The sequence below is a fragment of the Arachis hypogaea genome, chromosome 8 (genome assembly GCF_003086295.3).
Source record: "Arachis hypogaea cultivar Tifrunner chromosome 8, arahy.Tifrunner.gnm2.J5K5, whole genome shotgun sequence".
NCBI lineage: Eukaryota > Viridiplantae > Streptophyta > Magnoliopsida > Fabales > Fabaceae > Arachis > Arachis hypogaea.
In genome coordinates, this window is record NC_092043.1 from 15,649,116 (window position 1) to 15,661,452 (window position 12,337).

At 39.0% G+C, this 12,337-nt stretch overlaps 1 protein-coding gene across 1 annotated transcript; it reads left to right on the plus strand.

The window, feature by feature from the left end:
* The first annotated feature begins 8,357 nt into the window (after positions 1 to 8,357).
* On the plus strand, positions 8,358 to 11,979 carry LOC112705050 (uncharacterized). Its single transcript, XM_025755909.1, has 5 exons — positions 8,358 to 9,783; positions 9,936 to 9,991; positions 10,073 to 10,208; positions 10,302 to 10,968; positions 11,976 to 11,979. The coding sequence occupies exons 1-5, from the start codon at positions 8,358 to 8,360 to the stop codon at positions 11,977 to 11,979; spliced, it is 2,289 nt and encodes a 762-aa protein (XP_025611694.1).
* Positions 11,980 to 12,337: the final 358 nt, after the last annotated feature.

The window sequence follows — 12,337 nt, forward strand, 5'->3', positions numbered from 1 at the left end:
CAAATCCAAGCATCGCCAAGTTCGGTAGAAGAGGTTGATTGACAGAGCTACAAATCGTGAGGGAAAAGGTGGTATGGTGGCTGGGCGGCGCTGCTGCGAGTCGCGAGGGAGAGGTCGCTGCGGTGGTCAGGCGGCGCAGTTGCCAACGCGAGGAAGAAGGGCTACGACAGTCGTCTTTGCTACTGTGAATTGTAGAGTAGAGAAGGATTGCGATAGTCGGGCGATGCTACTACGAATTGCGAAGTGGGGTGGGGCCGAGGCATTCGACGGTGGCTGCGGCGCGTGAGGAAGAAGCCGTGATAGTGGACGGCGTTCGGCGGTGCTGCATCTTATGGTGGTTGAAGCTACGGTGCCGTTTTCGTCGCGGCGTGGTAGAAGGAGAAAACGTGAGTTGAAGGAGAAGGAGGGCTGAGATAGAATGGGAACGTGATGTAATGGAGGATATTACGTTGCCTAACCCTAATAATTTAATTCAAAAATTGATTGTTCTAATAAATTGAGAATCTGATTTCAATAATTAATTTAACCTTTTTTTAAACTATTGTTCACGTTGTTCAATATTTACATTGTCACCTATACTTTCTCTTATCCGAATTACAACGCAAATAGTTTGAAACCTAATCCATACGTCTTTTTCTTTATTTTGCATCAATTAGGATTGCTTCACGAGTCATTATCCAAACGAAAGAATGAAACTTTTCTAGTCCATTCCATTTTTAAGTGAGTCTAAAAATACGATCAAGGGGACCCGTGTCGTCCTGAAGGTGAGGTAGGCTAACTTGAGATTGAAAGTGCCATTGAAGGAGGGAGTCCAGAAAATACAACCAGGACCTTACCAAAATGAAGGAGGGGAAAGGGCTAGAATTTTGTTAATAATTGAGGCTGTTCATACCCTGACCCAATACTATGGTCCAGGTCTAAGTAAGCCAAAAAGGCCTAACCCAAAGATTGGCCTTCGCCACTTACCTGCCTCATCGAAAGAGGTCAGGCTCGACATATGCTCCTCCTCAAAGAGGTCGGGCTCATCATGAGCTGACAGATAATACTTATTCAAATAAGTAACTGTCCCCTAAAATCTTTCAATCCACTACCAGAAGCAATATCTCACTAACCCTAAGATAAAAGAACGGTTATCCACCTTCAGAAGTGAAACTACTCCAACGGTGGTTATTGGATCACCACTATAAACACACTGACACCCTCAGGTAAAACTAAGTTCCAATATTCTCAAAAATCTGCTTACCCCTTTGCTAACTTAGGCATCGGAGTGTATTTGCAGGTACCACCCCCATTCTTTCATATATTCAACTCGAACGGCGGCTCCCAGGCGTAAACCAAGTCGGAGACCCCCTTTCATTAACGTTCGGGCCAACCCCTCAAGCCCAATCCAACTATTTCAGGTTACCCACGTAACATTGGCTTGGGAGAATGACTCATAATGGCAGATGACCAGAACGAGGACGGACATACTGCATCAGAATTTGAGCAAGAACATCAAGATGCAGTCAACAACGATAGAGCCATAATATCTATGCAAGGAGCGGATAGCCAGCACCAAGAAGGTCCCTCGGGTGTGAAAGACCCAAGGGAAATCTCCTCTAGGGCACACGAATTGGAGAAAGAGGGGCAAGCTCATGCTGCCGATCTCATGGGACTGCTTCACGGCCACCAAGGACAGATGGAGCAGCTGGAACAAGAACTAGAGCGACAGCGAGAAGCAAAGAGAAACCTACGGGGAGAGGTTGAGCGACAAAAAGAGTTTGAAGAAAAGCTCTTAAAATTGGAATCCAATCTCCGAGGTAGGGGCTCTCGCGTTGACCGAGAAGATACCCCGTTGGGAGAGAATATCCATTTAGTGAAGACATCATGAGGGAAAAAGTTCCAAGGAACTTCAATGGCCCTGACATAGATTTCTACGACGGGACTACCGACCCAAAGCATCACTTGAGCAACTTCAAAAGTGGGATGTATCTAGCCGACGCCTCTAACGCTACCCGCTGCAAGGCCTTTCCAACGACTTTGACAAAGGCAGCGATGAAGTGGTTCGACACCCTCCCCCCAAGGTCGGTCACCAGCATCGACGACCTCTCGCGCAAATTCCTTATACGATTCTCAATCCAGAAGGACAAAATCAAGCACACGCCCAGTCTCTTGGAGGTAAAACAAGAGGTCGGTGAACCCCTAAGAGACTACATGAAAAGGTTCAACAAGGCATGCTTGGAAATCCAAGATCTGCCTACAGAAACAGTAATCATGGGCCTAGTAAATGGACTCCGAGAAGGTCTATTCTCTCAGTCCATCTTGAAAAGGCATTCGACTTCTTTGAATGATGTGCAAGAAAGAGCTGAAAAATACATCAGCATGGAGAAAAACGCCAGGCTACGAGAACCAAACTGGCGACCTGGGCACTCTCACCCATCAAAGGAGAAGGAGAGAGAGCCCAAGAAAAAAGAAGAAGTCGGGGCTAAGAGACCCAGGAGATATCACTCTTATACTCCTCTACGAGTTTCCATAGTCGACATCTACAGAAAAATTTGTCACACTAAAAAGCTACCTCATCCTCGGCCCATCAAGAACAAAAGGGGGGAAAGTCGTAACGAATACTGTGAATATCACAAGTTATATAGGCACTCACAAATGATTGTTACGACTTGAAAAATGTGATAGAAAAGCTAGCCAGGGAAGGTCGGCTAGATAGATATCTCATGAAAAAGTCGGACTATCATGGAAAGAGGAAACGAGATGAGGAAGATCGGAGAGATCCGCCACTACGGACCCCAGAATGACATATACATATGATCTCGGGAGGGTTCGCTGGTGGAGGACTCACAAAGTCATCTCGTAAAAGACATTTAAAGGAAGTTTATCAGGTCGAAAGCGAATTGCCCAACCTTCCAACAATTTGTTTCACCAAAGAAGACGGACAGGGTATTGCCCTTGGACATGACGATCCGGTGGTAATTACTATGATTCTCGTCAATGCCCATCTACACAGAACCTTGGTGGATCAGGGAAGCTCGGTAGACATCCTATTCAAACCAGCATTTGACAAGCTGGGATTGGACAAAAAGGAGTTAAGAGCATACCCTAACACCCTCTACGGATTGGGGACACACCCATAAAACCATTAGGATTCATACCCCTACATACAAATTTTGGAAAGGGGATGAAATCCAAAACTCTAAGCATCGACTTCGTAGTCGTTGATGTGGGCTCGGCCTATAATGCCTTAATAGATAGGACGACCTTAAATCGGCTTGGAGCAGTGGTATCCACACCCCCACCTTTGCATGAAATTCCCAACACCAGAGGAAAGCGCAACCATCAGGGGAGATCAGAAGCTGGCGATAAAGTGCTACAACGAAAACCTAAACCTGAGGGGTAAAGGCAAAAAGGTTAATACCATTGAGCTCGGGGGAATCTGAGCTAAAGAAGAATTGCGACCACAGCCCGGAGGGAAGACAGAGGAAGTGCAGATCAGGCAAGAGGATGGAAAAAATACCAACATAGGAGCCAATTTGAAAGAAGACTTAAAGCAGAAGCTGATAAGGCTCATACGAGATAATTCTGACCTCTTTACCTGGAAAGCCTCTGACATGCTCGGGATAGATCCCGACCTCATGGCGCATATATCCAGGATTCCGACCTGTTCAGCAGAGAAAACGGAAGCTCGGTCCTGAGCGAGCTCAAGTGGTCAAAGAGCAAATACAAGCCCTCCTAAAAGCCGGCTTTTATTAAAGAGATCAAATACTCGGCTTGTCTAGCAAATGTGGTGCTAGTAAAAAAACAGAACGGCAAGTGGAGGATGTGCGTTGACTACACCGACTTGAACAATGCGTGTCCAAAAGACCCATATCCTCTTCCAAACATTGATACTCTAGTAGATTACATCTCGGGATATCAATACCTGTCATTCATGGATGCGTACTCGGGGTATAACCAAATCCCGATGTACAGGTCGGATCAAGAAAAAATATCTTTCATCATGCCTAGAGCGAATTACAGCTATGTGGACATGCCCTTCGGGTTAAAGAACGCAGGAGCCACATACCAAAGGCTGATGAACAAGGTGTTTGCACCTTACCTTTGGAGTTTAATGGAAGTCTATATGGACGACATGTTAGTAAAAACCAAGGATGAAGCAGACCTCTTGACCGACCTCTCACAAGTCTTCAGCACCATAAGGACACACAGGATGAGATTGAATCCCGCAAATTGCACCTTTATAGTGGAGGCTGTAAAATTTCTAGGGTTTATGATAACACCAAGGATAATGCAGACCTCTTTACCGACCTGTTTAAGGGAGGTCCAGCAACTGAACGGCCGACTTGCAGCTTTCTCCATATTTTTAGCAGGATCAACATTGAGATTCCTACCACTTTTTTCTCTACTAAGAAAAGGATGTCAGTTCGAATAGACCCCTGAATGCGAATAAGCTTTCCTGGAGTTCAAAAGGTTTTTAAACCAACCTCTAATTCTGACCCGACCTAAAATCGGAGAAGAACTCGTCCTGTATTTGTCTGTAACCGACAAGGCTGTGGCATCTGCACTAATATGGGAAGATGAGGTCGGGCAACATCCTGTATACTTCACCAACAAAGTTCTACAAGACCCCGAGTTAAGGTACCAAAAACTTGAGAAGTTTGCGTATGCCTTAATATTGGTGTCTCGAAGGCTACGACCTTATTTTCAAGCTCACACAATAAAGTTCGAACAAACCAGCCTATAAAGCAAATTCTTCAAAAAACAGACATTGCAGGCAGAATGGTTCAATGTGCTATAGAACTATTCGAGTTCAACCTAAGATATGAAACTCGGACAGCAATTAAAACACAATGCCTCACCGACTTCATGGCAGAATATGCAGGAGATCAAGAGGAGGCCTCGACAACTTGGGAATTGTATATGGATGGTTCTTCTAACAAAATTGGAAGCGGTGCAGGCATAGTACTTGTCAACCAATAGGAAACTCAAATAGAAGTCTCCCTGAAATTTGAATTTCCGGCCTCCAACAATCAGGCAGAATATGAAGCCTTGATTGTTAGGTTGAAACTAGCAGAAGAAGTTGGTGCAACCAAAGTAGTGATCTTCAGTGACTCTCAAAGGGATTATTTTAATGAGAAAGAGTGAAGGCAGGGAAGAAACTTTGAAGAGAAGATGAAAGAAAATAAAGAAAGAAGAGGGAAAAGTATTTATAACAGGCTAGGGGCACAACGGTAAAATGATGCAATCATTAAAGAAATGCGCCGTTACCAATGTAACTGCTCCCACGTGTAAATGCGAAACCCCAAACAGACGTGACGTTTGATTAGATACGACGGTTGAAAAATTTGAAAACACGTCGGTTTTCAAAATCACGTCGGTTTCCAACTTGAACGAACCCAAGTTCAACTAATACTCGAATCCCACTCATGGCCAAAAGATCGGACTTGAGTAGGGGGCACTGTTCATACCTGGCTCAATACTATGGTCCAGGCCCAAGTAAGCCAAAAAGGCCCAACCCAAAGATTGGCCTTCGCCACTTACCCGATCTCATTGAAAGAGGTCGGGCTCGTCATGAGCTGGTAGATAACACTTATTCAAATGAGTAACTGTTCCTTAAAATATTTCAATCTACTACCAGAAGCAATATCTCACCAACCCTAATATAAATGGACGGTTATCCACCTTCAGAAGTAGAACTACTCAAACGGTGGTTATTAGATCACCACTATAAATACACTGACACCCTCGAGTAAAACTAATTTCCAATACTCTCAAAAACCTGCTTACCCCTTTGCTAATTTAGACATTGGAGTGTCTTTACAGGTACCATCCCCCATTTTTTCATATACTCAACTCGGACGACAGCTCCCAAGAGTAAATCAAGTCAAAGACCTCCTTTCATTAACATTCGGACCAACCCCTCAAGGCCAATTCAACTATTTCTGGTTACCCATATAACAAAGTCCAATAACCATCTTCGAAGTTTATCAACTTTCCAATTACTTAAAAAAGAGAAAGTCCATCTCGAAGTATGGAAATATAAGAATTAGGTGCAAATGGCATGAGAATGGCTCCAAGAGTGAATATAATGTCAGCAAAGAGGGTGGCCTTCTTTTGTCCAATGGAATCTTCATCCAACCACCTACCACTCTTCAATGATTGAACCATCAATTGTCATGCTTAGAATTGTTTCATGAAAATTTCAATAATAGGATGCTTGAATGATTCAATTTCAATTAGGATCATATTGGTTTATCAAATTTCATTCGCCATCTCAACTAGTTGTTGTTGAATTTAGCATAGAAGACAAAATTCTATCTCACTTAGTATGAGGAGTCACTTAATAGAAAAAAGTTAAGAGATTAATATAATATAATTTTGTCAAGCTTATAGATATAATTAGTGTAATCGAAATTTTATAGACTATTTTAATACACATAATTGATCTTATCTATCACTTTAAGACTTAATTCGTGAATGTTTAATGAATAATTTTATCAATAATAAAATTGCAAATAAAAGAAAATTCAACTTATACAAAAATAATTTCAAACAAAAGAATTAAATTTAATTCTACTAATATATTAATATATTAAAGTCATTTCAATTTATAAAATTAAATTTCAAATAAAAATAATTATTCTTTTATAAAAAGTTAAGAATTAAATATTATTTTAGATTTTTTAATTTTGGCTAAAAAAGTTGTCTCTAACATTTTTTTATGTTCAAAATCATATCTAACATTAATTTTAGTTTTAAAATAATCGTTCTCTAATTTTCAAACAAAAATACTATTCTTCTTCTTGCAAACACTTAGGGTGTATTTTTTTGTGTGACTATACTTATGGTATATTTGGTTTAGTATTTGGAGTATCAAAAACTCGTTTAGTTTTTTCTTTCTCTAAATGTAAATTTGATTCTACCCTTTAATCACGTTTACTAAAAGCTATAATTTCTAATTTTTTGTTCAACGAACTGAATTTTATTTTTATATACCAATTGTATCTTCTGTTATTTATATGATAATTTTTTTTTATAATATTGTTTCTCCAATATTTTCTCATGCATATTATTATTTTTTATAAAACTCTTATTATTGTTTGTTTATAACATTTTTTTTATCGTTATTTTTATTTTTTTTGTATGGAATATTTTTTTTGCTTTGAATTATGATTTTGTTAATCCTATTAGAATACTAAAAAGCATTGAGAATACTAAAAAAATATTAAAATTTATTTAAATATTTAAAATAAAATTATAAAATAACATAAAATAATTATTTAAATTCATGTTCTTTTTAGTAATTTTTTATTTAAAAGTAATTTTAAATAATATAATCCAAACAATATTTAGTTTATTATAATCCATTTTGAATAAAAATTACCAATCATAAACCACGTTAATATCAACTCAATTTTAATTAAAATCAATTTTATACAAACTTCTATTTACAAATGGTAATCCAAACAAACTTCTATTTTGTTGCTGTCTATGTCTTAGGCTGCGTTTGACAGAAGAGACATTGTGTTCAAAGACACTGAATTAGTATATTTTGTGTCCATCCTGACAGAAATGACACAGAGACACTAACAAAGGACACATTTTATTTTTTATTTTTTCTTTTATTATTTTTGTTAATTTTTTATAATTATATTTTTTATTATTATATTTTTCTTATCAAATTTTTTAAATGAGAAAAAATGAAAATAAATTTGATTTTCATAATTTGTTTTAGTTTATCACCAAATAGAATACAATAACACAAAATTTTGTGTCATTATCCTTTGTGTCTTGTTCTCAATGTCTTATCTTCTCTCAAAAACAAACTCAACAGCCTTAGAGACACCGTAACACGTTCTCTATTTGGTTCAGTGAGACAATTATGGAGACAATTCTGTTTGGTTGATGTATAGGATGAGATATAGATACAAAGATACAGACATAAAAAATATAGACATAAAATATTTATATTTATTGGTGTTCGATAAAAATAATAAACAAGATATATAAATATTTTAAAAAGATTAAATTATCCTTCATTCAAAAAAGATTTAAAAAGATAGGAGAATAAATTTTGAAAATTTAAGAATTAAATAAAAATAAAAGAATAAAAATAGTGTCCGAATGTCTCACAGTATAAACGAAATAATTTTAAATGTATTTTGTTTAACATTGTAAACAAAATATGTGAAATATGTTAATTTATACATATTTTATTTATAAGGTAAAAAAATACGTTTAAAATTATTTTGTTTACACTAATACGATGTAATTTTATAAAAGTGTTGCAAATTTTTTTTTATATCTATAAATAATGCATTTATTTAATTTATATATAAACTCCGTACTCTGTACAATTTTGAAAATCGAAGATGAGCGGTGGAGTGAGCGGGGAAGAGACTTTGAGGGTGAAACACGGTGAGGCAGCCGATAATGTCGGCGGAAGAGATAAGGGGGAGAGCGGGGGAGGGATTGCATCAGGAGAAAAGGAGGATCATATTTCGGGAGGGGTTTCTAAGCCTTTGAAGGTTTCTTTCAGGGACAAAGTTGTGGGTTCCAAGATTGCTAAAGCTTTTTCACTTGTTGAAACTTTATCGGGAGATAACATTGCGATAGTTTCTGGGAAGCAAGGAGATCTCTTACCACCGAGTGTCACATTTACTCAAGAAGCTAAGAATTGCTTGGCAGAACCTTATAAGGATGCTATAGTGATTAAGGTGCTAGGTAAACATTATAGCTACACTGCATTGTCTCATAAACTCCGAACGGTATGGAGGATTAAGGGAGGTTTTGATTTATTGGACGTGGGATTTGACTACTTTCTTGTGAAGTTTGATGTGGCTGAGGAGCGAGAAAAGGTTCTCTTAGGAGGTCCATGGATGATTGAGGGAAATTATGTGGCTGTGAAGCCTTGGGACCAAGAGTTTAGATCAAGTGAAAACTGTTTTGGAGCAACTTTAGTGTGGATTAGAATTTCTGGATTACCAATTTGGTGCTCCCAAGAAGATGCAATGCTCCGTGTTGCGGCTGCAGTTGGCATTCCCGTTAAGGTTGATTTGGCAACAAAATTAGCTGAAAGAGGACGATATGCTCGAGCCTGTGTTCAGATAGATTTAGGATTGCCAGTGACTAAGAAGATTCTTGTTGAAGGTGTTGAATATGAGGTTGAATATGAAAGTCTTCACCTTATTTGTGGCTCCTGTCTCAAGTTTGGTCATGATATGAAGGTGTGCAAGACTGACAGCAATGCAGGAGGAGGAACTAATGCCAAGGTGATCAGCGATGTAGCAAAACAGCCAGAAAGCTCAAATTCAAAAAATCCAGTGCATGTGGAAAAGGCCAGTTTTCATTTTGGCAAGAATCTTGGAGATGAGACTGTAAATGTTACTGTCCCGAATTTGGTGGAGAGTGATTTGCATGCTGTTCATGTAGACCATGCACAACATGAGGATTTGGAAGGTTGGACTCAAGTGATTAGGAAAGGAAAGTATAAAATGGGTCAAAAGCCTTCTCCTAGTACCCATCAGGTCCAACCAAAAGCAAAGAAGACTCCTAACAAGGCTACCAGTACTTGGACAAGGCCTAACCACCAACGTACAACACATGCTACTGGATCCAAAGTAAAATTAAGCAGGGGCATCAATATTGGAAAATCGGTTAGTGTGGCTTCTTCGGGGACCCGGCACAATGTTCATTATCAGCAGCAATGTGAGACAACAAATGGCACTGTGCGAAAGCGTCCTCGCCCAAACTCTTTGCAGAATTCACCAGTAGATAAGGATGGAGCATCGACGGCAGGTATGGTGCAAGTTTCGACGGAGAAAATTGGGCTGCCACTTGAGAGTCCATTAAAGGCAGGATTGTCGAAGACAGGGACAACATGTTGAGTCTCGGGTTTGTTATTGGAGCTCCCTTTTTGCTATTTTTTATGGATAGTTTCAATATCATAGCCTGGAATGTGAGGGGTGCGTCTAACAAGATGGCCCGTGTGCATTGCAAAAATTTGGTGAGAATATATAAACCATCTTTCTTCTTTCTCTTTGAGACTCATACCATGTTTAATAATTTAAAAATTTTTTGGGATAAGTTGGGTTTTCATTGTGTTGGTATTGAGGAAGCAGTAGGACACAGGGGTGGCATTTGGTTTCTATCTTCTATTGCTAATTCTTCTTGTGTGGTTATTGATCAAATTGACCAATGTATCACAGTGAAAGTGAGTGTGGGTAACTTAGTTTGGCTTTGTAGTGCAGTATATGGGAGTCCTCAATTCGAAAAAAGATGTATGCTTTGGGATCATTTGCGTTCTATTAATTCAGGCCATAATAGACCATGGATGGCCATTGGTGATTTTAATGAGATTGTGGCACCAGATGAGAGTACAGGTGCTTATTTTTCTTCTCACAGAGCTAGTCTATTAGCTACTATTCTAGATGACTGTGAGCTCTTTGATCTTAAAGTGACTGGTAGGAGATATACTTGGTATAGAGCAGTTCAGGCTAGCAAGGACTTGGCTAAAAGGTTGGATAGAGCCCTAGTTAATGAGGCGTGGATGTCAATGTTTCCTGAGGGTTATTCTGAAATTCTTAGCAGGCTTCATTCTGATCATTGTCCTATTTTAGTTCGTTGTCATGGTAGCCCCAGAGTGAAAGGTTCTCGTCCTTTTAGGTTCCAAGCTACGTGGGCAACACATCCTTCTTATAAACATGTTATTAGTAAGGCTTGGAATCAAGAGTTTGGAGGCGTTACTGAAAGGCTTAAGATGGTTCAACAGGCTTCTTTGGACTTCAACTCAAAGATTTTTGGAAATATTTTTGTGCGAAAAAATAAGCTGGAATATCAGATTGATCAGATTCAACGGCGTTTGGAGGTTACCGATGTGTTATCTCTGAGAATTAAAGAAGCTAAACTGAGGGAAGATTATAATAGGCTTTTATTGCAAGAGGAACTTTTTTGGTACCAGAAATCTAGAGAGCAGTGGGTCAAGTATGGGGATAGAAACACTAAATTCTTTCATCTTCAGACTTTGGTGCGTAGAAACCATAATAGAGTACATGGATTATATGTTAGAGATGGGTCTTGGTCTACTGATCCAGATATTCTCCAGGAAGAAGCCCTCTCTTTTTACAAGAATCTCTTTGGTACAACGGAAGAGGTTGAGGTTGATTGTTTAGGGGATGTTCCGATGCCCACTCTAAGCACTGAGGCTTGTGCTAGGTTAATTGACCCTGTCTCTTTTGCGGAAGTCAAGTCAGCAGTATTCAGTATGAGCCCTTTTAAGGCTCCTGGTCCAGATGGCTTTCAAGCTTATTTTTTTAAAGAATATTGGGAGATAGTAGGCACTGAGATTTGGAATATTGTCCGGAGCGCTTTTTTGGGAGAGTTCTTAAATCCTAGCATCATGGAAACTCTGATTGTGCTTATTCCTAAAATTGATAATCCTACCTTTATGAAGGATTTCAGGCCTATTAGCTTGTGTAATGTTGTTTATAAAATTATCACCAAAGTATTGACTAACCGACTTCGGCCTTTTCTTCCAGATATTGTTAGTCCTTTACAAGGAGGTTTTATTCCGGGTCGTGGTGCTCCTGATAATATTATTGTGGCCCAAGAAATTTTGAATTTCATGAAGCACACAAAATCCAAGAAAGGTACTCTTGCTTTTAAAATTGATCTTGAAAAAGCTTATGATAGGGTGGATTGGAGGTTTTTGGAGAGTACTCTCATTGCTTTTGGTTTTCCTATCATCACTGTTAATTTGATTATGACTTGTGTCCGTGCATCCTCTCTTTCTATTATGTGGAATGGGAATAGATTGGATAGTTTTGCTCCTAGAAGGGGGCTTAGACAGGGCGATCCAATGTCTCCTTACTTATTTGTGCTTTGTATGGAAAGACTTGCCTGCTATATATCTCATAAGGTGGTCGAGGGTGTGTGGAAACCAGTTTCTGTCACTAGGGGTGGCCCAAAATTTTCTCATTTGATGTTTGCAGATGATCTCTTGCTCTTCTGCCAGGCTACAAAAAGTCAGGTCCAAATGGTCATGCATTCTCTTAATATTTTTTGCAAGGCATCTGGCATGAAAGTGAATCTTGAAAAGTCTAAAGCTTTTTGTTCTAAAAATGTGACTGCTCGTAGAAGAGATATTTTTACTAGTGTTTCTTCAATACGTTTTGCTTTGGACTTAGGAAGATATCTTGGAGTTAACCTTAATCATTCCCGTACCAGTAGGGCTTCTTTTCATTCGGTGATTGAAAAGGTGAGGGGAAGATTAGCTAATTGGAAAGGAAGGCTTCTAAATAAAGCAGGGAGACTTTGCCTGATCAATTCTGTTGCAGCATCCATTCCTGTCTAT

What these genes read in the sequence shown, in the direction of transcription:
- LOC112705050 (XM_025755909.1), top strand. Translation starts at nt 8,358, where the DNA reads ATGAGCGGTGGAGTGAGCGGGGAAGAGACTTTGAGGGTGAAACACGGT. An exon ending in GGATGGAGCATCGACGGCAG is followed by an intron (nt 9,784 to 9,935) that starts GTATGGTGCAAG and finishes TCAATATCATAG; the next exon opens with CCTGGAATGTGAGGGGTGCG. An exon ending in CACAGTGAAAGTGAGTGTGG is followed by an intron (nt 10,209 to 10,301) that starts GTAACTTAGTTT and finishes CTATTAATTCAG; the next exon opens with GCCATAATAGACCATGGATG.